The sequence below is a fragment of the Rattus norvegicus genome, chromosome 6 (assembly GCF_036323735.1).
Source record: "Rattus norvegicus strain BN/NHsdMcwi chromosome 6, GRCr8, whole genome shotgun sequence".
NCBI classification, from domain to species: domain Eukaryota; kingdom Metazoa; phylum Chordata; class Mammalia; order Rodentia; family Muridae; genus Rattus; species Rattus norvegicus.
In genome coordinates, this window is record NC_086024.1 from 101,332,063 (window position 1) to 101,358,108 (window position 26,046).

Consider the following 26,046-nt stretch of genomic DNA (forward strand, 5'->3'; position numbering starts at 1 on the left):
AGTTGAGGAAATGCCTTACAGGTGGGTCTCGTGGAGGCATTTCCTCGAGGGAAGTTCCAACTTGTGTCTAGTTGACACACAAAGCCAGCTAGTACACACGTTGTAGACAAACATGAGAAATATACTAGTGCATGCATAAGTTAAAATGTCAGTACTGTAGGCTTGAGCCTGCCTCTGCCTCTTAGCCAAAAATCCCTGGGAAGATGTTCTGATTGGTTTTAGCTGCACTGCCTCTTTTCCCTCTGGGAAGTAGGATGGTAATCCTTTCCTTAGGGTGAAAGAGGAAGACACATAAAAGGCCTGGTAGACAGAAGGTGCTCCATAAATGTCAGCCCTCCCTGGTAGACAGAAGGTGCTCCATAAATGCTAGCGCCCCCCCCCCTTCCCCAGTGACTCCCTTTCCTTCCTTTGCTATAAACAACCAACATCTGAGCCGGGCAGTGGTGCACACACCTTTACTCCTAGCACAGGAGGCAGAGACAGGCAGATCTCTTAAGTTTAAGGCTAGCCTGGTCTACAGAGAGAGTTCCAGAGGACCCAGGGTTACACAGAGAAACTGTATCTCGAAAAACAAGAGAGAAGTGGGAGAGGAGGTGGCTTTGATTTCTTATATCCCAGGAAGTGGAGCCAACCCCTGGCTCTAGGCGCTGGAACAAATGCATGGCTTGAACCTACTCTCGTTTTGGGGTGAGCCAAAGCTCGGAGTGACTGTCCCCACCCCTACCCTTGAGTGTTTAGCTCCGTCGTTAAATAGCAGTTCCTGAAGGATCATCCAAGACAGACTAGAGAGGTGTTACCACCTAAACCCACAGGTTTTTGTGTTTTAAGCATCTGAGACTGACTTTTGTGCTGCTGTGACCAGGGACATATTCTAACTGCATTATATATGGGGGAAGTCCAGGCTTCCCTCTGAAGAGTCCCTTGTGTCTGCATTCAGGAATTCAGGCTAGGAGGGCTCCAGATTCTGGGCATAGGCCACTCGTTCCCTTTCAGTCCAGTGGTGCAGCTCTGTGGCCTCAGGCTGAGCAGGAAGAGAGCATTGTATCTGCTCAGCCAGTTGGTTCTGCTCGTCCCTCCAAGGCTATCCTGATGGAGCATGTTTAGAAAATGCAGAGATAAGCCAGGAGCCGTGGCATCAGGTGTGCCCAGTGCATGACAAGTGCCAGTTTATTGCTTCAGCCCCAGTTTATTGTATCCCCCCAAGAATACTGGAGGCTAGGCCAGGAAGTATCATTTGGTAGTGAGGCTCAATGGCTCAACCTTCAGTCCTGGTAGGGGCTTGCAGCTGTCGAGTGAATGTCCTCAGGTACCAGGTAAAGGCTGGACTAGCTTGATGTCATCTGATGAGATTAGCCCAACACTTCCCTCCTCTGCTTTGAACAAACTCCCCTGAGAAGTGATGAGAAGAGACAAGTGGTCTTGCCTGAGTTTTCTGACTCAAGCTGTGTTTAAAAGACCTTTGCAGACCTCCCACACCAGCGTGGCCTCTGTACTCAACACCTGCTTCCGTTTGGGCCTAAGCAGAGGTAGTTGTCAGGGTAGTGGGGACAGGAGAGGGCAATGGGATATATGTAACATGACACTAAAGGGTGACTATTTGAGGAGAGGAAGAAAACAAGCCTGGGATGACAGGAAATAGCAATAAAGGAGACTAAAAAGATATATGTGTATGTATATGTGTATATATATATATATATTACATATATAATACATATATAATGTGTGTGCATATATAATGTATATGTATATATCACACACACACAAATCTAACAATGAAAAAACCTTTTACTTTTTATGCTAAGTGAAAAGTGGGGAAGGGGAGGAGAGGAAGGGAAGCTGGAACCCCAGATATTGTCGCACCGAGTGAGTGGCCCTTGGATCTGTACACCTTCGGCTCACACCGCCTCTCCTGTGGTCTTTCTCAGCAATGGGTGACAAGCCGGCAGATGCGGTTCGAAGGAGGATTTCAGGGCCGCTGCAACAAGCTGGTGGACGGCTGCTACTCCTTCTGGCAGGCAGGACTTCTGCCCCTGTTGCACCGGGCACTCCACGCTCAAGGTGAGTCCACACTGCTGCTGGGGCCAGAAGAGGAGCCCCGGGTCTGTTACTACCCAGTGCTGCTGAGCGGAGTTTGAAAGAAAACCCGGCTGCCTGGGGTTTTGAGAGCTGATATGGAGCCTCCCACCTTGGGGCTGTCTGAGCAGAATTCTGTTCAGTTCCCATGGTTTCAGATCACTCACTGCTGCCTCAGCCTTCTGGGGCAGGATGACCTTCCCCTGAGCCACTCCCTGTTATCTGAGGGGAGCATCCCCACCCTGCCCTGGGCCCCACAGTGACTGGAGCTGCTATCCCAGTTGGCATGATGCCTCAGCCTCCATTGCAGAGCCATTGGTCATGTCAGAATGGTGACAGGACAGGCAGGTATGAAAAGGGGCAGAGAGCCTGAGCTTATGAGAAAAGACTCACCCACTCTGACTGAGCACTTGTCACCATCAGAAATGTGCTCATTTGGGGTCAGTAAGATGGCCCAGTGGGTAAAGGCTTCTGCTGGCAAGTCTGATGACCTGGGTTCAATCCCAGGGACTCACAGAGTGGAAACAGAGAACTGACTCCCATGAGTTGTCCCTCCTCCACATGTGATCCCCTCCCACGCAAAATAAATAAACAAATAGAATGTTGGTTTTTTAAGAAATGTTTTGACTGCCACTGCTTGCGTCAGTGGTTTTGTTTCGTTTGGCAGAACAGGGAGTTGAAACCAAGGACCTCATGTATGCAAGACAAGTGTCCTGCCACTGAGCTGCAACCCACCCCTAGAAATGTTTCATTTTAAAGTCAGTGAGTTGACCTATGACTGCGCTTCCTTGAGCAGCTAGTTCCTTCTGAGGAGACTCCACAAAGCATGCAAAACAGCGAGCAAAGACTCCATGGCCCTGTTTCTCAGTACTGTCTGATCCTGTGCTCATGCTTGCCTGTGAGCACGGGGTTCGGGTGGGAGGGGAGGCACGGCCACCCCGCTGGCTTCCAATCTGTTCCTGCAGGGAGATCCCTTGGCTCAGGGGGAGACTTTTCCTGTGGTCTCAGCTGGGTGGCTAATTGCTCAGATGTAAAAGATGAGATTCTTTCCTGCCACGCCCACACCTAAGCTTCTTTGCCCATCTCTCTGAACCCTAAGCTTTAATTCCTTAATCTCTCTGAAGTTGTCTAGTTGTAGATGCTTTTGATACTGATTAAAAGCTCACAGAGGCCCTGTCCTCCCTTCCCAGCCTGGGGCCATAGGGTTTAGACCTCAGAATACTGAGGGACAGAAAAGCCAGGCTCCCTGACTTGATCCTAAGTTGGACTGTCAGAAAGTCCCCAGAGCAGCAGTTCTCAACCTGTGGGTCGAGACCCCTTTGGGGTTGAATGACCCCATCACAGAGGTATATCAGATACCCTGCATATCAGATCATGATTCATAACAGTAGCTAAATTACAGTTCTGAAGTAGCAACAAGATAACTGTATGGTTGGGGGGGGGGGGTCCTTGCGCCACGAGGAACTGTGTTAAAGGTCGCAGTGTGTGAAAGGTTGAGGGCCGCTGGCCCAAAGGCTGTTTTTTCTGAAGAAATGAGTTGAGGTTTGGTGAGCTGACTTGTAGAAGAAGCCACAGATGTTGCTTTTTTCCAGAATGGTGGCTCCATTAGCAGCAGCAGAGATTTCCCAAGCATTCACTATGACACAGTGTCTCACTTACGCTTTCTCACCTGGTTCCCAAATAGCCCCATGACATCAAGACTTTTGGTATTTCCATTTTCAGAGGAGACAAAGTAAACGCAGTTGAGACTTGCTTTGTAAACTGACTGTAACAGTGCGGTTGGCAGGCGAATGCAGCCCTGCCTGCATTACAGCAGATGAACACCAATCCCATCCTCGCATATACCCACACAGCTTGCTTCTAGCTAACAGAGTGTTAGATGGGAGTGGTGGGTTACACCTCTAATCCCAGCACTTAGAGGCAAGAGCACTCTGAGTTCGAGGCCAGTCTGGGCTACTTAGTGAATTCCAGGGCAGTCAGGGCTACAACAGAGAACTCTATTTCAAGAAACAAAATTGAAACAAAGTAATGCAGGGGCGGGAGAGATGGCTCACTGGTTAAGAGCATGTGAAGCTCTGACAGAAGACCTGAGTTCAGATCCCAGACCCACACTGGTTAGCTTAAACTACTTAAACTCCAGCTCCAGGGGACTGGACTCCTGTAGATTCTGAGTTGGAGGCCACTCCTAGGAACTGACCTTACAAAGTAGCTATTAGTGTCCAAGGGGCACACGGTAAGCATGTTTGCTACAACCCCATATTGGAGAGCAGAGTGTCAGACCAACTCAGAAGTGCAGATGTGTGAGGGAGACTGATCCATACAGCATGGTGCATCTTACCGCAGTCTTCACTGCTCACGAAGGAGCGCTACAGTTATGAAAATGCTTCCCTTATTACATGGATGCTGGAAAACAACAGTGTGCTGTATGACTGAATCTCCAGGACTCTGGAAGAATATAATAAAAATTAGTGTGAGGCTGGGCATGGTGGCACATGCTGTAGGTCTCAGCACTTGGGAGGCAGAAGACACGGGCAGTTTATCCTGCTAGTGGACTGCATGTAGGCATTTGGTTTTGTAGGGTAGTGTGCAAATGTCTGTTTACCTCATGAACACAGTTAAAGCTTTAACCTGGCAGCTGCACTGTCAGGAGTTCACACGCAGAGATGTTAACTGAGGATGTGTAGGCTCTCGGTGGCAAACAGAGTATCCACGGAAAGGTGAAGAGTTGCCCGGCCTGGTAACATGCACTCAGGAGGCAGAAGCAGAGTCAGGGAGAGCCAGATCTACACAGCAAGTTCCAGGTCAGCCAGGACTGCACTGTGAAGCCCTCTCCCAACAAACAAACATGCGTGGGTGAACAGACGACTAGCTCTCTGAGCGGTAGTTCTATGCAATGGCTCTGTACAGAGAGCTCCCTGGGATACAACATGAAGTACATAAGGCCACACCCAGGGTAGTCACGTGCATACCAGCTGGTGTCCAGTGGCTTTTCCTGGCAGCATTTCAAAACCTTCAACGATGGGTATTATTAAGAGAAGCAAACTACATCTTCTACTGTGCCCTTTAATTTTCTTTTAAAAAATTATATATACTGTTACTTATATTTTAATTTTTTTTTTAAAGATTTATTTTTATCTATATGAGTACCCTTCAGCTGTCTTCAGACACACCAAAAGAGGGCATCGGATCCCATTACAGATGGTTGTGAGCCACCATGTGGTTGCTGGGAATTGAACTCAGGACTTCTGGGAGAGCAGTCAGTGCTCTTAACCGCTGAGCCATCTCTCCAGCCCCCATATTTTAATTTTTAAAAATTATCTGTGAGTGTGCATGTGTGCTTGCGTGTGGTATGTGCATGAATGTGGGGGTCCGAGGGGTCAGGTTCCCTGGAGCTAGAGTTACAGATGACTTTCAGTCACCTGGCAGCGAGCGCTGCAACCAAACTCATTTCTCCTGCAAGGGCAGTACTTCCTCTCAGCCCCTGAGCCATCTCTCCTTTAAAGTAAATGTGTTTAAAATTTTTTTTTATGTTTAGATGTTGGATATTGAGCCCAAGTCCTGCTACGCATTTACTACCACTGAGTTATATCCATAAACTTAAAATAAATGTTTATGCATTCTTTGTTTGCAGTACTGAGGGTAGAACCCAGGGCCTCATCCATAGTAGTGTAGACTCTACCACTCTATCATTACTTTTAAAACTGCATTTGTCGGGCTGGAGAGGCAGCTCAGTGGTTAAGGCCTGGCTGCTCTTCCAGAGGACCCAGACTCATTTGGTTCCCAGCAGCCACATGGTGGCTCACAGTCATCTATAACTCCAGTTCCAGGTGGTCTGATTCCTTCTCTACCTCTGAGGACACCAGGCACCGGGTATGCTCATGGTAAGCATACATATATGTAGGCAAAACACTCAAACACATGAAATAAAAATAAATCGAATACATACATTTGCGGCTGAGAGGAGAGCTCAGTGGTAGAGGGGTTTCCTAGTGTGAGCCCTGAGTTTGCGGCCCAGCACTGGTGTGGTGGAGGAGGCAGTGATCTTATTCCTGATTGAAAAAGGAAAGGCTCAGCACAGTGAAGCATGGGTTCAAGCTGTCACCTGACTCAGCTGGTGACTATGGTAGCTCCTGCCAACGATGGCCTGCCGTGTGCTGAAGGGAGAGTCTGAGAATGAGTTATTAGTAGTAGACAGCGTATCCAATGGTAGCAGCTGGAGAGACGCTCAACAATTGGGAGCAGTAACAATTGTTACTGCTGCTCTTTCAGGGGACCTGAGCACCCAGGCTAGGTGGCTCAAAACCATCTAAAACTCCCACTCTGGGGGGATTGGATGCCTCAGGCCTTTGAAGGCCCGTGCACTGACATCCACATTGCCACCCAGACACACACACACACACACACACACACACACACACACACACACACACAGTAATTTTAAATAATAAATAAGGGCTGAAGAGTTGGCTCTGCAGTTTAAAACACTGGTTGCTTTTTCAGAGGACCCAGGTTCAATTCCCAGCACCCTATGTGGCTCAGCACTGTCTGTAACTCCAGTTCCAGGGAATCCAGTACCCTCACACACATACACTCAGGCAAAACCATCAATGAAACAAGGAAGCAGCCTGAGCCGGGCGGTGAGGACAGAGACAGGCAGATCTCTGAGTTTGAGGCCAGCCTCTTTCCAAGCCTTGTCTCAAAAAACCAACCAAAACAAACAAACAAACAAACAAACAAACAAACAAAAAGCAAGCAGCCTGTGAGCTTCGATGGCCTACAGGGCAAGCATTGCTATCAATGTGGTCCAGCACGAAATCCTAAACTCTGTTAAGCTATTAATAATTTTTAAAAGTTTTGGTGATGTTTCTTTTCTTGGAACTCAATTTTGCAGTTCTGGAGTGCAAACTTGTAGATGACAGCGTAATGTCACCGTATCAAAAGGTTGGGAACAGCTAATGGTAGATGTGTTTCTTGATGTGTTCTTTGGGACATACCCTAGGCCTTGTCTACCTGTTGGATTGAGCGCCATCCAGCTGCAGGTCTCAGCTGTAATGTGGAAAGACTCTTGATTTTGTAGCTAAAGGAACCTTTGAAATCCAAAATGACATTATGACAGGGATCTCCAAAAGGGACATTGTAATGGGAGTCTATAACTGCTGGACACCTCTGACCTCCATGTTGCTACTGTCCAGTAACCACCTTGTCCTTCATCTTGCCATGATCCATGTGTGCTGGCATTTAAGGTCCCTAAGGAGTTCTTGGGAGGATTCATGAACTATGAGCTTTTGGACTTCGGTGAAACATTGTGATTTTAGCTTAGGCTATCATCTGCCCCAGGATGACAGTCTCCATTGTTATGGGACATGACATGAGGGCACACTATGTACAGCTCTACTGCACTTATCCTAAAGTTTAATAAAAACTCTTGTAAACACAATAGCTTTGCAGAGATAAGCTTCACACGCTCTACACTTGAGCCATTTTTTAAAGTCTACAATTCAGTGTTTTCATAATTAGACTACCTGTATCTCAATCAATTTAGAACATTTTCTATACTTTCTGCCCTAAACAAATAAGATTGTTGGAGCAAAGAGAATAACAAAGAAAATAACAATAGTATGATTATAACTGGAGTATCAACTTTATTTTCAACTCTTACAACAAATGGGCAAAAAGGAGGCAGGAGGTTCAGCTGTGGTAAAAGGTGAATATAGTTTAATGAGGAGGTCAGAATGAATGGGTTTTAGAGAACAGAGGGTAGACTGGTAGTCAGTGTTACAGAAGGCTCTTACCCTGATTACTAACGCAGGCTGTAACAGAATAAACGAGCAGATGCTTCCCCTTTCACCCTTTGTAGTTGTTTTAGACAAGGTAGCCCAGGCTGACCTAGAACTTATGAAAGTCCCCCTGCATCAACCTCCCAAGTGCTGGATTACAAGCATGTGCCATAAACTTGGGCTGCTTCTTTACCTTTAGAACATTGTTTTTATTTATGTTGGGGATCAAATCCTGGACCTCACACACAATGAAGCCTAATTGTTTTTTATTGTCTTGTTGTTTATGGTATTGGTGTCATGTAGGAGTCCATTGCTAACTCCAACACTGTCTTAGTTAGGGTTCCCATAGCTGTGAAGAGACACCGTGACCACAGCAACTCTAATAAAAGACAACATAGAATTGGGCCGACTCAGTTTCAGGGGTTTAGTCCATCATGGTGGCAGAAGTATGGCAGTGTACAACCAGACATGCTGATGGAGAAGGAGATGAGAGTTCTACATCTTGACCTAAAGGCATCAGGAGACTGTCTGCTGCACTGGATGTAGTTTGAACATATAAGACAGCTAGAGGGACATACTCCCTTAACAGCCACATCTCCTAATAGTTCCATTCCCTATAGGTACCCTATGCATTCAAACACATAAAATCCATAGAGGCCATTCCTATTCAAACCACCACATGTCATTCCCTGGCCCCCATAGGCTTATAGCTATCACACAATGCAAAAAAAAAAATGCATTCAGTCCAACTTCAAAAGTTCCCATAGTCTATAATGGTCACAGCTTGTTTAAAAGCCAAAAGTTGAATGTCTCTTCTGAGAGTCATACAATCTCTTAACTGTAATCCTCTCTCAAATCAAAATAAAAATGCAGATCACACATTTCCAACATACAGTGGCACAGGAGAAACATTACCAATCCAAAAGGGAGGGAGGGGAGCATGGTGAGAAAATACTAGACCAAAGCAAGACCAAAAACAATCTGGGCAAACTCCCAACTCTGCATCTCTCTGTATGATGTCAAAATGTTCTTCAGATCTCCTTTCAGCTTCGTTGATGGCAACACACTTCCCTCTCCTGGTTCCAGTCTTTGTTAGCAGCTCTCCTTGGCAGGTACCTCACAGTTCTGACATCTCCAACATCTTGGGGGCTCCAAGGCAATCTAGGCTTCACCGTCACAGCTTCATACAATGGCTTCTCTAGGCCTCCATGCAGAGACACCCCTGCCACACCACCTGGCCTCAGTGGCTATTCTTAGTCATGGAGGGAGATCCCATAACCCCTTTCTTCTATCCTTGTCTCTAAAGACAGAATCACGTGGTGGGAGCTGTCAGGTCCTGCCACTTGCTGGGGCTGGAACATGCCCCCTTGTTTAGTTACATCTTAGACCAGGTTGGCCTTATTTATACTCAGCGATGTCCGCCTCTGCCTTCTGAGTGCTGGGATTGGAAGCGTATGCCAACACACCTGGCTCTAAGCTTTTCCCAGATTGGCAGCTTTGCTGGGTGGGGTCTTGCCCTGCCTGAGGTCACCACTCCCTTTATAGTATCAGGGTTTCGTTGTTTTTTTAATCTCCTTGAACACAAGATTTAGTTCTGTTCCACTTCCTGGTGTTCCTTTTCTCCTCAAATTGTATATTTTCTATTCCCCTTGCTCAGCTTGCTCCTTTTTATTGTAGACCTTCGTAAGAGTGAACACTAATAACCACACAACAGAGTCAATTCTAGGCTCTTTTGGGATTTCCTTTGCCAAACTCTTTAATTTAGCCTCAGGCAGACTCTTTGGATGAGGTCAAAAGCCACATTCTTTGCCAGAATATCATAGGATCAGTATCTAGGCCACATATTAACATTCTTCTCCTCTGAAATCTCTCGAGCCGAGCCTCCACAGTTAAAACATTGAATTTGGGCTGGCATGTAGTTTTAGAGGCCCAGTATCATCTTAGCAAGAAGCATAGCAGCACACAGGCAGACATGGTGCTGGATAAGGAGCCAAGAGTTCTACATCTTAGTCCAAAGGCAGCAGAAGACTGTCTGCCACACTAGGCATAGCTTGGGCATAGAAGACCTCAAAGCCCACCTCCACAGTGACACTTCCTCCAGCAAGGCCACGCCTCCTAATAATGCCCCTCCCTGTAACATGAATCTATGGAGGTCATTTCTATACAAACTACCACAAACATCATGGGAATATATCTTTATTTTCTTCCTAGACTTGGTATTTAGCTCTTATATTTTGGCTTGTGATGTATTTTTAAGGGTTTGTTTTGTTTTATTTCGTGAGACAGGGTCTTTCTGTGTGGCACAGGCTCCAGCTTCCAAGTGTAGGGATTATGGGCATGAACCATCACACAACAGCAAAGGCTGTTTGGTTTTGGTCCTGGGGTTGAATGAGGCTCTCATGTGTAGCTTATACGCTAGACACACATTCTACCTCCAAGCTTCATCATTGGCATGCTGAAGTCCAGTTGTCCCCGGATCAACTGTTCTTTCCTTCACAGAATGGATATCACACCTCGTGGGTGACCAGTTGGCCATTGGTGTGTGGGCTTATCTCCTGATTCTCATTTCTCCTGCATTGTGCCATGTGTCATGATTGTCTCAGCTCTGATGTAGGTTTTGAAATAAGGAAATATAGGCTTCCAAGCTTTCTTCTCTTTCAAGATTACTTTGGCTGTTTTGGGTCTTTCTCAATTCAGTTTGAATTCTTAAAAAAAATTACAGAAAATGTGGTTGTTTTTTTTTTTTTTTTTTTTTTAGTTCTTTTTTTCGGAGCTGGGGACTGAACCCAGGGCCTTGCGCTTCATAGGCAAGCGCTCTACCACTGAGCTAAATCCCCAACTCCTGTTTTTTCTTTTTAAAGACAGTCTCATGTGTCTGAAACTAGCCTAGAATTTACTGTACTGCCTAGGGTGGCCTTGAACTCCTACTCTTCCTACCTGTCTTCTAAGTGCTGAAATTACAGGTATGTGCCACTATACCCAGCAGCACTGACGTGTTAACAGTCTTCTTTTATGTATTGTTTCTGTCTCTGTGTGGGTGATGCGTGTGTCCTTGTATGTCCTGGTGTACACACACATCTAGATGGCCTAGGAAGGCCTGAAGTCAACAACCAAGTATCTTCCTAAGTCACTGTCACCAGTTTCACTAGACTGGCAGGCCAACAAGCCTCAGGATCCCCCTGCTTCCGCCTCTCAGCTCTGGTTCTGGTGCCCAGATTTTTAACCCAGGTGCTGGGGATGGAATTCTGGTCCTAATGCTTGTGTAGCAAGCCTTTCATTGACTGCTCTATCCTCCCAGCTCTGGGTAATTAAAAACAATTATTGCATTTACTTAGACTTGTTTGTATTCCTTGGAGGGGGGACATGTGTGCAGAGCAGACCTGGTTCTGTCAGGCTGAGTAGTGAGAGTCCTTACCTGCTGAGCCATTTTGCTGGCTCTGTTATTATCTTCAACCTCTTTATGAAGCTGAGGACGGCCTTGAACCGCTCCGATCCTTCTAAGTGCTGGGGTTACATGTGTGTTACCATACCCATCTTACACAGCGCTACGATTAAAGGCATGCGCCGCCGTGCCTAGCCTGATTTTCTTAATGTTGACTTACTCTGCATTCCCAGGATCTCACTTCCTCTCTAATATGTCAGATTGTTGGTATTTTACAATTTTTGTACCTTTACTTATAAGTATCTAGTTTGATCTTTGTAATAATTCCTAAGAATTAGGGTATATGGCCTGTAATAACTCAGTGGGTATAGATGCCTGCCCCCGAGGCTGGCGATCTGATTAGTGGTAATTTCTTGCCTAGCATTCACAAGCACACATACATATATGTACACGCATGCACAGGTACCTCTGCACACTTGTGTATGAATAGCATAAGTACACATGCTCACATTATCTGCCTCGTTTGGGCTCCTTTTCCTTGCTCCTGTACGTCTGTCAGTGGAGATTAGCATGGTGGGGAGTTTCAGATAAGCAGTGTGTGTGTGGTCTGGAGTGTGATCCCCGGCAGGATCTGCAGGCTGGGATGGCCAAGGTTAGGCACCAACATGCCCTACTGTCTGGTAGGGTTGCTCTTCGCTTTTACGGAAGGTCCTGTCACTGACTCCTCCAGAGAGGAGGAAAGCTGTACCCTAGTGCTGACAGGTACAAGGCATCTCCTTTATCTCTTTTCACCCTTTTAGTTACTGGGGACATTTTAAAAATTACATTGTGTGTGTGTGTGTGTGTGTGTGTGTGTGTTCATTCTTCATCTTTTTTCTTGATTCAACCTCCCAAATAGCTAAGACAACAAGTATGTATCTCTTTTTAAGGAAAAAAATGGGGGTAGAGCTGGAGAGATGGCTCGGTGGTTAGGAACACTGACTGCTCTCAGAGGACTCAAGTTTGGTTCTCAGCACCAACATGACACTTTACAGCTGTCTGTAACCCTAGTTCTATATCCTGTGCCATCTTCTGGTCTCCGTAAATCTTAGGCATGTGCTACATTGAAGAACACACGCACACGCACACGCACACGCGTGCATGCTTGTGTGTGTAAAATAAAAATAAATTAAAATAAAATAATTACAAAATCATTGCCAGATGCTCACCTGTAGCTCCAGGAGGTGGAGGCAGGGGGATCAAGAGTTCAGGGTTATCATTAGCTACATAGTGAGTTCAGAGCCAGCCTTGGGCTGAGACCATGTCTCAAAAACGGAAAGAAAGGGGTTGGGGATTTAGCTCAGTGGTAGAGCTCTTGCCTAGGAAGCGCAAGGCCCTGGGTTCGGTCCCCAGCTCCGAAAAAAGAACCAAAAAAAAAAAAAAAAGAAAAAGAAAAAGAAAAAGAAAAGAAAAGAAAATACTTTCTCTCTGAATATTCTGTAACTAAATGTGGGATTTTCTTTTGCCATGTGCGTTATGTGCATGCACACGTTTGTGTGTGTACATGTACATGTAGGTACAGATAGAGGCCAGAGGCTGACGTCTGCTGTCTTTCTCATTGAGTCTCTACCATAGTTTTGTGTGACAGAGTCTCTCACTGTACAGTTCAGCTAGGCCGGCTGAATTGTGAGCTACACGTATCCTCCCATCCCTTCCTCCCCGGCACTGGAGTTGCAGGCGTGCACTGCTGTACCGTCCTTTACCCAGGTGCTAGCATCTAGACTTGGGTCCCCATGCTTGCACCGGAGGCACCGTGCCTGTGCCAGGCAAGCCGTTTCCCTCCTGCTTGTTTGCTTAGATTCTCACCACTCTGTTCGAGTTAGCCTTTTCTAAGGTCTACCTAGCAGCTTTACCCACCCAGACATTTATACATTCGTATCCACGAGATTGTTGGCCCATCTTCCTTTCTCAGTTACCTTGTACCTCTCCCTAAATGTGATGCTTCACTGCTGTTCAGAATGATGGTTAGGAAGATGATGTAGCAGAACAGACATTTTTATGCGTTACATGGGAAGCATGCAGTTACAAAATTACAATCATCGTAACTATATAGAGAAATGCATAAAGCAGAGGTGGTGAGCTCTCTCTCCTTCAGGTAACTGCGACCTGAGAATTCTCTCGCTGTATTGGCTGAACTTGAGAATGAAGGAGCCAGGGCCTCGGGATGTAGCTCAGGGTGGGGTGCATGCCCACCATGCTCCCCGGCATCGACAGAAATGAAAAGGAACACAAAACCTTGGACTTAACTTTCTGGAGGCTCCCAGCATAGCTGGTTTTTGCTTGTGCCATCTGTGGCACAGAACAGTCAGCAGTGATGGCTTCTGGGACAAATGTTTGGGTCTTTTGGATGTGGGTTTAGTTCAGGGTTAGGGAAGTCAGAATAAGCTGCTTGATACTAGCCCCGGTAAGCAGTGTGACTTCACAAGTTGTAGAGAGGAGCTAAAGGAAGTGCCCTCAGGACACTGAGGCAGTCCTGGAGCTATGCTGAGCAGCCACTGCTGCAGGTTGATTTCCGACTGTCATCCGTGAGACTGCCACCCAACCTGCTCTTTGACAACACAGCCACCATGTTCAGGAGAGGGCACGCGTGCTGAAGTCAGCAAGTGTGCTAAGCATGACTGGAACAAGTCAATGACCACTGATGCCAGCCCCGCCCTCTGACCCTCTGTTCCTCACCAGGTGACCCTGCCCTCAGCATGAGCCACTGGATGTTCCATCAGCAGGCGCTGCAGGAGTACATCCTCATGTGCTGCCAGTGTCCGGCTGGGGGTCTCCTGGACAAACCTGGCAAGTAAGTGTCCTCTTGGGGAGGAGGAAGATGCCACTGGGCTCACTGAGAGCCAGGCCCATCCACCTGGGCATCCCTGTCCCTCGTCTGCTTAGCATTAATATTGTGAGGGGAAAGTGCTGTGGTTGGGGTAGCCTCCTTTCAGTGCCCATGAGCGGTCGGTCACTTCTGGCTACTCATCCTGAGTCACTCATCAGAGCCCCCAGCTCCTGTGCACCTTCCTACTTCCCCAGGGAGGTGAAGGGATGGCCGGCTCGGTAGCTTTGCTTTACTGTTTTTGTTCCCTGAGATAGAATTTCTCTGTGTAGCCCAGGCTATACCAGAACTAGCTCTATAGACCAGAGACCAGTTCAGGCTGGCCTTGAACTCAGAGATCCACCTGCCTCTGCCTCTTGAGTGGAAGGCATGTGCCACCATGCCTGGCTTCCTTTACTTTTTTGTCTGTGTTTACCTTGTTAAGCCCATTTAACAAGAGTGGGATGTGGATAGAGGTATGGATCTGTGGAAAGTGGAGCATTTGCATAGCACATATGATGTTCTGGGGTTGATCCTGAGCATTGCGAAACAGTGAAAAAGAATAGGCTATCAGGGCTGGGGAGCCCTGGGGTGCAGTGTGTGGTACTGTAAATGAGAAAGGTAAATAAAACAGGAGATGTTCTGTTGCACTAACTCCTGGCACAGCAATCTATCAAGAGGAGTGTGATTGACTTCTAGACCTTTTTCTAGAGAACTGCATTAATTTAGTACCGCCACTCTCAGAGAGAGAGCCCTTTCCAGAACAGTTGGAAACAGTTCCTATGGCTGAGGGTATGACTCTGCAATGACTGGGCTAGCCTAGCAAGTGGGAAGCCCTGAGGTCCATCCTCTTCACTGCAACAAAACAAAACCAAACAAAACAAACAAGGCCACTGCTGGGCGCAGCCATGCTTCCTCTGAGCCTGTGTAGAGAAGGGTCCCCTGTATCACAGTCCTCTGGATTCATGTGGGTTCATACTTGGGGGCGTTGGTAGGGAGGGGTGGGGTCATCTCAGAGCTATCTATCTGTTCTCGTAGGTCACGTGACTTCTACCATACTTGCTACTGCCTGAGCGGCCTGTCCATTGCCCAGCATTTTGGAAGTGGAGCCATGCTGCACGATGTGGTCATGGGTGTGCCTGAAAATGTTCTGGTAAGGCAGGTGGAGTTGCAACATCCCTTTTCTACAAGGTCGCCAAGGTCAGGGGACCTAATTTCAGAGTGGCCACTTGCATCCTGCAGAGCTGGCTCTGTTCCCTGTGTGGCAAATTGGGAAAGTCTCAGGCCTCACCCTCCTGGCATTCTGCAGCCTATGAGTGAGGGTGTGAGTGGAGGAAATGCAGGGCCAGGCAGAGGCCGGACTTCAGTGACTGCACTGGGGGGCAGAGGTGCTGTGACCTTATTCCAGCCCATTGCTGACCACAGCTCCCTGTCCAAGGCAAGCGCAGTTGTTCCTCAGAGCCTGGGAACCTCTAGCATGGGCCGGGTGCGCCACTCACTGTATTACGGCTTCTTCACTCTCCTTAGATGCTGTCAGAGAATAGGCTGTCCGCATTGCTGTGTGGCAGTAGCACACGCCAGTTTGCCATGTATTTGTTTCATGTGGGTGTGCCTCCCCCATAAGGTGGCAGCCCTAGGCTAGGGATGTAGCTCAGGGGTAGGGTCTATGACTAGCTGTGTCAGCAGAGCCCTGAGCTCAGTCCCAGCACAAGAGAGGAGCAAGATGTCGCCCACCATGGCCTGTGCTACAACAGCTTGTCAGAAGGGGATACACTGTGCATCTAGACATGAGCCCAAGAAACAAATGCAGCTGAGACTGCCCACAGTCCTCAACAGATATCAGTACTGAGCCGTTTCTTTTCATCTCTCTTTTATGTCTTGCCTTGTGTTGGGAAATATTTCAAGCAGAATGGCAAACAGATGAAAAATCTTTTTTTTTTTTTTCTTTTTTTGGTCAGGATCCCATTATGTCACTTTGTAGCTCTGACTGACCTGGAATTCACATTGTAGACCAGGCTATCCTTGAACTGTGTCAGCCTGCCTGCCCCTGCCTCCTGGGGAGGTTGTGATTATAGGCTGTAGCCACTGTACTTGGTTCAGCCTTTGGTGGGGTATGTGTGTGGGTGCACATGGGGAGCAGAGGGCAAGCTTGGGTGTTTGAGCATCTCACTGGGCCCAGGTCTCGCCTGTTGCTGGCTGACTAGCCAATAAGACCCCGGAATCTTCCTGTCTTTGCCTCCCTCCCTGTTGCTGGGATTACAAGTGCCCCAACCACACCTGGCATTTTACATGGTGACTGGGGACCAAACTCAGGCTCTTATGGCTTCTAGCAAACATTTTACCGGCTGAGCCACCTCCTAGTCCCTCAGTGAAGATCAGGTCCACTCTTTCTTAGACTTATGTGAGGGCTAATGGGATGGATCAGTGGGTTGCCACACAAGACCCTGAGTTCAATTCAATTGTGGAAAGGGAGACGTGACTTCTGTAACTTGTCCTCTGACCTCCACCTGAATACTGTGGCATGGGTGGACCTGTACCCATGAAAAAATAGAAAAATATTTTTAAGATTTGATATACATATTTTATTATAATGTATTTTTCAGTTTGTGTTTTAAAATACACTGGTTTCATGAAATTCAGTGGGTAGCTTACTAGCCCCTCCCCCATTTTAGACAAAGGTCTTACTCTGCAGTCCTGGCTGGCCTAGAATCCTCTGTGTAGACCAGGCTGCTCTTGAACTCACAGAGCTCTGCTTGCTTTACCTCCTGAGTATAGGGTGTTAAAGGTGTGTACCACCATGTCCAGCTTCCCTCTCCTTGTTTGTCTCTCAGGAACATCACGGAGCTGAGGCTGGGCAGCTCGTTCAGCTGGTACCGTGCTTATCTAGCGTGCATAGCCTCTGTCCGTCCTCAGCACCATGTAAAGCAAGCACCATGGTGTAATCCCAGCCCTTGGGAGGTGGAGGCGGAGGTCAGAAGTTCTTGTTGTGCTCCTCTGAGATGGAGGCCAGCCTAGGCTACATGAGACCTTGTCTAAATAAATGAATAAATGGGGGGCTGACAAGATGACTCGGCAGGTAAGGTGTTTGTTGACAGGCCTCAGAACCTGAGACCACTCTGGAACTGACACTAAGAGAAAGCCAATCCTACTAACTGGGCACGAGCGCGCATGCACACACTTGCGATGGGGGACGTAAAGAAAGTTTAAACTCTGTCTTCTCTTCCCCCTCACTGGCCCAGAGCGAGGGCCTGAATACTGGTCTAAAATCCTGCCCTGTCTCAGATCTTAAATTTCTTTCAGATTTCTGCCATGTAGGGAAATAATGTAAAAGAACCAAATTGTGATCCGACCCTGTACCCTCACAAGAGTCGTGGTCCTTTTCCTTAGTTACACATGCAGATACACCGTACTGTTTGATAACTGAAACCCACATAGAGGAGTAGGAAGATTGCGAACCAATCCCGAGGCTTGCTGTCGCTGTCTGGCCGGATGCTGGTGGTCTGCCAGCCCCAGCCTCTCCATCACAGCCCTGAGCAATTGTGAGATTTGAGATGCTTTTGTGCACAATGCTTTTTGCTCATGTGTTATAGGTTAAACTTCCCTGGTATGAATATTTAAAATCCAAAGTGCTTTAAAAGCTAACTTTTTTAAGATCATACTAGCACTCAAAAAGTTTTGGAGCCAAGAGTGGTTGTGTACATCTGTAATTGCAGCAGAGGAGGGATACATCCTGCCCCTCCCCAAAAGGACTCTATTCCAGAAAGAATCCAGTCATGTCATTTGCAGGAGAACGGAGCGGTCTCAGGAGGACATGTTTTCTCTCATCTGTGGGTCAAGTTATACACAGACACATAAAACACGCCATGTATCTATGACATGAACCAGAAGTCAAACTGTCTGTGGAGACAAAGGGAATTAACGGGAAGGGGAGGGTTTGAAAAGGGAGGAAGGATGAGTGCGTGTATAGACAAGCTTTAATTTTTAAAACGCTGCGGTGTGACTCCTCCCCTCTCATGTCTCTTTTCTCTTTTGTTTTTGTTTTTGATAGAGTTTCTATCTATCTTCAAAGCTAGCTGTCTGTCCATCCATCCATCCATCCATCCATCATCCATCTATCTATCTATCTATCTATCTATCTATCTATCTATCTATCTATCTATCTATCCATCTATCCATCTATCTATCTATCTGTATGGCTGTCCCGGAACTCTTTCTGTAGACCAGATTGGCCTTGAACTGACAGACCTGCTGGGATTAAAGGTGTGCACCCCCACCGCCCGGCCTGATTTTCTTCCTTACTTTTTATCTTCACTCCATATGAGAGAAAATGTGATCTTTCTGTGTCAGAGGTCCCAGGAAGGGAAACGGAAGGACAATGGAATGTACTGCCAAGGGAGAGGTGGGGGACAGCAGAAGTGGGGGCTGGGGGCAAATAAGAACAAAGCATACTGACTGCACACAAGAGAATGTCACAGCAAAAGGCAGACACGCACTCCTGTAATCCCAGCGTGTGGGAGACGCAGGAAGGTCAGGAGTTCAAGGCTAGCTTACATAGTAAGTCTGAGGCCATCCTGGACTAGATGAGACACAGAAAAACAGAATGGAAGGAAAAAAAATGGAAGGAAAAAAATGCTGGAACAAGCAGTACTTTGTTAATTAAAACATATTTAGTGATAAGAAAGTTACAGTGCTTAAGAAAAAGATTTTGGAGCAAGGAGCTAGCTTAGTGGTGGAGCACATGTCTAACATGTTAGGGTACTAGGTCTGCCACACAGTTTCTGATTTCAGTTTTACATAAGATGACTAACTGGTAAAGTCTGGGTGAATATTCTAAAAACAACAAACTCCAAAATGGCATTTCCTCACGTCATTAAAATATTTGAAAGCACATATTAGAGCTCTCTCTAAAAGATTTATCATGTAAGTCGGTGTTTTGTCTGCCTGTCTGTCTGTATGAGGGAAGTGAACCCAGGTCCTCTGACAGAGCAGTCAGTGCTCTTCAGTGCCGAGTGTCTCCAGCCCTGGAAAGCACACATCTGGGTGGCTGAGTAGTGGTCCCCTGTAATTGTATACTGAGATGTTGACTGTTTTGTCGCACATTTGGGCCTGGAATAACCCTGTGTATGTATCACTCACGCTCCTTAGCCGAAGCTCTGCTGGTGCCTGTCCGCAGCCACAGAGCCACTGGTGACGGACGGCTTTGCCTCTGTTCTCGTTACAGCAGCCCACTCACCCTGTGTACAACATCGGACCTGATAAGGTGATCCAGGCCACCACACACTTTCTGCAGAAGCCGGTCCCAGGCTTTGAGGAATGCGAAGATGCGGTGACCTCAGATCCTGCCACTGACTAGAGGACCCCATGGCTCCCCCAAATCCCCCGTCAGACAAGGTTTCTCCGTTTGGGTACATAGCACAGTCCGTGCTACTTGAGCCTTGGCCACTGTGGAGTTGTGGTTTCTTTGTCCTTTCCTGTCAAACAAAACAAAGCCATCAGCTCTGGGTTGGAATACACAATGGTGTGATTTTAAAAATTATTTTCATACCTGTCAAACCAAAACTCTGGGAGCCGATGTAGTAAGCAGGGTTGGAGAGCAATGCATGCTGGGAAGCAGCAGCCTCCTCCAGCAGCCAGGCCCACAATGCTGAAATGGAAGGTGTCTGTGAGTATCTCCACATCACAGCCACTGCTGTGCCTCCCACCTACACACCATTCAGTCAGCAGATGGGCTCCTCTCTGGTATAAATGTCAGCTCTGTGCAAGGGCGGGGCTGTGGGTCCAGCCAATACATGCTCTCTGGAAAACAGCACTGGGCTCCAGTGGGCATATTCATACTTGTCTCTTTTACCCCAGTCATTTGCGAAGGACAGGGGCCAGGAATGAAGAAGGGTCTTAGATTGAGCCTTCCCCACAACCTGAGGAGAACTGATCTCATATTTCTCCAAGGCCATGTTTGTATGAGCAAGACTTGTTTTGCCCTAAGTATGACGACTAGACCCAGGTAATCAATTATGAGTGGAAAATCAACCTCTAGGTGAACTCTGTGCCAGAGGAAGCAGCCTCCCCAGTGCCCAGCCCCTGCCTCTCCCCATCATGTACCAGGAGAGGCCCTCCTCACGGCAGTGCTGCAGCCCAGGCTCCTTCTAGTCCTTTCTCCCCACCCACCCTCCAAGACAGTGCTCTTTTCTCATCCAGGGTGTTAACACTACTAAGGCTTCACCGTAATCGATCACTCAGGATTTACTCCTGCCCTGCCCACTCCAGGCTCTCTGAAACACAGTCAAGTGCTAGGCAAGCTAGCTGCTGCTGGGACAGTGACCAGCAGGAAGGCAAGTGCTGTCCGTGTGCTGAATTCTGGAACTGCCTCTGCACCGGCTGAGTTTGCTCACCTATCCACTGCTACAGTCATAGCAAGCTCATGCCGCTGTCCCAGCCTGTGCGAGCAGGCAGACGGGAGCTTGGAGATGCAGCATGAGGTTCTTCCCCAAACCACTGGCCATTTGCTGCCTCTGATTCCCCATTGCTTTGGTGTACTGGGCTATGTATTACCTCCTTGAAATAATAAAAGAGTAACATTTTCTATGCTGTCTTTTTTTTTTTTTTCAGAGAAAATTTAAGTGTGTGTGTGTTTGTGTAGGTGTCTGTGGAGACCAGAAAAGGGCATCAAATCCCCTGATCTTAGTATAGGTGTTGTTACTTAGTTCAGCATGGGTGCTGGGAACCAAATTAGTATCTTTTCTAAGAATGCCAAGTGCTCTAGCCATTGAGCCTTCTTTCCAGCCCACCATGCTATCTCCTGTCTATACCAAGAAAATTCCTTCAGGATGCCCTTTTGCTGTGGGCATTTCCTCTCTCCTGCATGTGAATGAAGGGAGTTGAAATTCATTCCTCCTTGTGTATCTCCTTCCCACACTGAAGTCTGATATTTGTGAGTCCCCAGCCCACCGGGGAGGGGACCATGACTACCATCGCACAGGGCTGTGCGGGTGGACATCCTGGCCATGGGTAGGGGCTCATATGGGGGTAGCCGGAATTCTGTGGTTGCTGTAAGTGACTCTCTGACAAGGCCAAGAAGGCAGCATTCTGAGCTTGCTTCTTGAAAGAAGGATACCTCACGGGGAAACTCCATCCATGCAAATAACCCAGCTACATTCTGAATGCAACTCTCATCCCTGGGCAATGTTTATTTTGCTAATAAAGGTTTGGGTTGCAGTCCAATATCCCAAGTTTACCTGGCCACCACGGACAGGAGAAGGCTCAGCACCAGAAGCCTAAGGCAATGAAGATGATAATCGGGGTCAAGAAACCACCTCAGGGGCTGGAGAGATGGCTCAGCAGTTAAGAGCACTGACTGCTCTTCCAGAGGTTCTGAGTTCACTTCCCAGCAACCACATGGTGGCTCACAACCATCTGTAATGAGATCCGATGCCCTCTTCTGGTGTGTCTGAAGATAGCTGCAGTGTACTTATATGAATAGAATAAATCTTTTTTTTTTTTTTAAAGAAAGAAACCACTTCAGTCTGTGGAGTCTTTATGCCCTGGGGCAGGGCCTGGAAGGACAGGTGGAGTAGAGCTCAGGAGAGGCAAGGGCACTGGCACTGTTGTCTCCAGGTTTGTTTGTGTTCACTTTCCTCTATAATTCCTTTTCTGGAGAACTTTCCAACCGAGCCTCCAGGTGGGCCTGAAGAGAAATCTCAGATTTTATCTGGTCCCTATTTTATCATGTAGATCCTCAGTAAACGACACTGCTAGCATAGCGTTTGGCTCCAGGAACTATGTCCCTTTACATAAATGTCAAACTAAACAGCCCTGTATCCACCTGAGTCCCACCCACCCACCTGGGGGATCAGCCAGGGGGAATGCCCCTCGGTTGGCGTTCGTAAACTGTCCTTTCATCGTAGCCTTGTCTCTGGGTCGCTAACATCAGGTGAGAGTCTAGCCATAGCTCTTTGGACATTGCCAAGATCACAGTGAGAGGAGCTGCCAACAGGAGCTGTTTGCTATTGTTCTGTGCTTCACCGCTGCTCTGTTGTGAGACTCCTCCCGACAGACCTCCATCCAGAGCCTCCCCATCACCATGCTGTCTTCCCTGCTGAGGATGAAGGTTTAACCCCATGACTGAGTTTGCTCATCCCAGATTCCCAAGAATCCTCGGAAGACAATGATTCAGGCCCACTTCTGTAGTCTCTGGTCAGTGCTGAGACACCTCCTCAGCACCTTAGCTGCCATCAGCCCCAGCACCCACTTGGCGGCAGAGCTCCCACGGCTGCCTTCAGCAGGAGTGCAGATGCCAGAGCCAGAGAACCAGTCTGCGCCACGGAACTCGCGGAGGCGTCTTCAGCTGCTCTCTCTTGGCCGGTAGCCCCATGTGTTTTCTGGGTCTGTGACTAGGACCACAGAGCCTATTCTTGTGGGTTCCTTTGAAGCACAACACTGTAGTGTATCTTCCTGTGTCAGTACTATAACAGCACAAAGCCTGCTCAACCTCCATGCCATGGGGGTCTAGAAAAGGGCCACACAGGCCCAGAAGTCTGGAGGAGGAAGGAAGATATGGTGCCTCTCAGAACTGAGTTTACTTAAATAGAGCTTCCTGGGGTCAATAGAACAAAAGGCTAATGACAGTTACTATACAGTTCTAGCAGATGAAGGCAACATGCCAGTTCCCAAGAGCCTCTTCCTGGTGATAAATTCCATAACAGATGTATCATGTAGGCCTTAGGGACACTGAGAACAGAGCATCCTCCTCGCCTAAGCTGTCCTGCAGACTTTGTAGCAGGACTCTATAGGAAGCCACTTAAAACCATACAAAAGCGGAGGTTGTAACGATGCTTAAACACCAGTGCCATGGAAGATCCTTTGCCAAGGGCTAGCCTCATTCTGACCTGGCTGTGTTGCTTCCTGGTGTTTTAACCCATCAGATAAAATTTAAACAACGTTAAGAGGGAGGCTGCGTGATGGTTCCTGAGGTAAAGCATGCCACCAAGCCTGATTGATCCTTGGTAGAACTGACTCCCTTAAGCTGCCCTTTGACATCAACATGTATACTGTGACATTCATGGACCTGTGCGTATGTATGTATGTATATATGTATGCATGCATGCATATCTACATGCACACTTGTTAATTTTATTATTTTAACATATAATTTAATATTTTAATATGTAATCAGTTTCTGAAATTGTATTAGTAATTTGACTGCTAATAATAGTGTTAATGATTTAATTTTCAATAAATTAATAATAAAGAAAGCTTTGGGGCTGCTGCAATGGCTCAGTGGTTAAGAAGGTTGTTGATGTTCTAGAGGACCTGGTTTCAGTTCCCAGAATCATATGGTTGCTCACAATTGCATGTTAACTCCAGTTCCGGGGGACCCAACACTCTCTTCTGCTTTCCTTACACACTAGGCGTACATGTGATGCACACGTACTTGAAAGGAAACATGCATATATAAAAGTCCATCTTTTAAAAATGAAACCATAAATGAAGCCTGCGCCTTACCCTTTCACCAATACTAACTCTGTATACTGTACTTCAGTATACAGCTTAATAGTCAGGGATTGGAGATCGATCCGCCTGGGACCAGAAATAACAGCTTCATAGTAAAATACTTGCCTAGCATGCTCAAAGCCTAGGGTTCTGTGCCCACCATCACAAACTAAAAAGAAAAGGCCACAGCTGCAGCCGCTGCAGTGTGTGGTGGTCCTGGGTGCAGTGCAGTTGTGGCTGGCGGTAGGATGCATTGGCTTGAGGTATTGGGTGTCTGGCCAACAATGCAGACATTCCATCTCGCAGATCAAAGCTTGTCTCAGGTTCCCTCGAACCACCTCTTGGAGAAGTGTGTTCTGGGAAACGGCAGGAGCTTTCAGCTTCCGAGTCCAGAAGACTGGATCAAAGCCCCGGGTGGGAAGTGGATGTGTTTAGACCTACATGCAGTCTAGAATCTCACTGTGGCCTAAAAAGATGTGCGTATCCGGCAGGCGCAGGGTGAGCTGGACTCAGGAATGCCTGCCCTGAAGCTGATTTGAGAGCTACGGCTGCTCCCATCTGGGGAAAGAGGGATGCTTCAGGGGAAACTGCTGTCCTGTGTGCTGCTTTATCAACTATAACATCAGCATGCACACTGTTTGTAAATAAAACATACTTTTAGGTTTTGTGGATAACACATTCTCTTGCAACTGCTCACTTCTCCTCCACCTCAGGAGTGTGGCTGTGTCCCAAGCCAAGCTGTGCTTATGAAGACAGGTGGTGACCCAGATTTGGCCCATCGGCTGCAGTTTGCCCTGTATTCATTCAGTGCTCTTCATGGCTGGGGCGCTTACTGTGTTGAGAGTCACATACATAGATGCATTTGGTCAGTAAAACTCGTAACATTACTCACACACACTGCTCAATGGCGTTCACTGCCTTGGACAAGGATGGGGACACATAATTAAAGATAACAGTGAAGCTGACGGCTGCGTGTGGTGATGCACACCTGTAATTGCAGGATTCAGGAGCAGAGGAGGAAGAAGCCCAAGGTCAAGACTAGATTGGGCTACGTAGGGACCCGACCACCTGAGTTCAGTTCCTGGATCCCACACCACAAAAGGAGAGAACTGACTCCTCCACACTGTCCTTTGATCTTACCATGTGCACTGTGGCAAGCATGTGCACATAGCTGTGCACACATATAAACAAATTAACAACCTAAAAAATGCTGGGGCTGAAGAGAAGGCCCACTCAGAGAGAGAGAGAGAGAGAGAGAGAGAGAGAGAGAGAGAGGAAGGAGGAGGAGGAGGAAGAAGAAGGAAGGAAGGAAGGAAGGAAGGAAGGAAGGAAGGAAGGGAGGGAGGAAGGAAGGAAGGGAGGAAGAGAGGAAGGAAGGGAGGAAGGAAAAAAATTCATGGTCATCCTTGGTTACACAGTGAGTTAAAGTTAGAGATCACTCTGGGTTACCTGAGACCTGTTTCAACAACATCAACAACAACCCTCAAAAAACCATTGGAAGCTCTGTCTTCTCTAAAAGAAAACAAAAACCGGGTTTGAGGACTGGGGTCTGCCTACCACAATGAGGTGCGGATGGGCAAGTGTCATTACCATGAGCAAGTACGTGGTAGAGAGATGGGAGAGAAAGAGAAACAAAATGGTTTGTGTGCTACGAGGATGTGAAGAAAGGCAGAACTGGAGATATAGCTTCTGAGGTGAGAATCAGACTGATGTGAGTGGCCAGCGTGGCCACCTGAGGGCCATGTCTGGGTCCATGGCCATGCAGCAGCAGGAATCTGAGTTGATGGCCTATCTTACCACCAAAGGCCAATCGGACATCCCAGGTCCATCCCAGGTCGGGGCTGCTGCCTTGGGCTATGCTGATTTCCGGGGCTGGGCTGGGTTGAGCTGGGCTGGCCCTGCCCACCCCTCTGCAGCTGTGGCTCTCAGGAGGGCTGGCCCCGCCCCTCACACCTGGGCAGCATGGGGGATCTGGCATTGGTGGCACAGGCAGGAGAGCTAGCCCTGCTTCTTGCCACTGGCTGTGTAGTGTTGTGGGCACAGGAGAGACAGCGCTGATAGTGTAGTAGAAACCAATTTCAGTGTACAGTGACAAGAAAAGCTGTCTGGGCAAAAGGGTATTACACTGTGTGACACATGAAAGCTTCCACGGCAAGACGTTTTGTTTTGGAGGGGAGGTTATATGGGTGGAGGGCAGATATGGAGGGACTGGCAGAGTGGGATTGGGGTGCATGATGAGAAATTCACAAAGAATCAATAAATGTTTTTAAAAAATGTTCCAGGCTATCCCAAGCTATATAGTCTCATATGAGACTTGGGAAGGTGGCCAAGAGCAAGGACAGACAAAATAGGCCAAACTGATTTAACAAAAAGGAATATACATTCCTAGTTTTCCTACACCACCTCTGAAAATTCTAGGACTACAGCAGGTCTGAGGGACCTGGTGCTGCCCCCTTCTGTGGTGCCTGCATCAGTCTCAGCCTGCA

At 47.6% G+C, this 26,046-nt stretch overlaps 1 protein-coding gene across 3 annotated transcripts in view; it reads left to right on the forward strand.

Moving 5' to 3' along the window:
- The window catches only part of Fntb (farnesyltransferase, CAAX box, beta), an 83,060-nt gene extending 62,406 nt beyond the window's left edge, over positions 1-20,654 (forward strand). For all 3 annotated transcript variants that reach the window (XM_039112877.2, NM_172034.2, XM_063262446.1), the window contains 4 exons: positions 1,926-2,058; positions 13,951-14,062; positions 15,113-15,227; positions 19,296-20,654. In XM_039112877.2, the coding sequence (XP_038968805.1) occupies positions 1,926-2,058; positions 13,951-14,062; positions 15,113-15,227; positions 19,296-19,427 (492 nt within the window). In that variant the 3' untranslated portion in view covers positions 19,428-20,654. The remainder of the gene's footprint in view (positions 1-1,925; positions 2,059-13,950; positions 14,063-15,112; positions 15,228-19,295) is intronic.
- Positions 20,655-26,046: the final 5,392 nt, after the last annotated feature.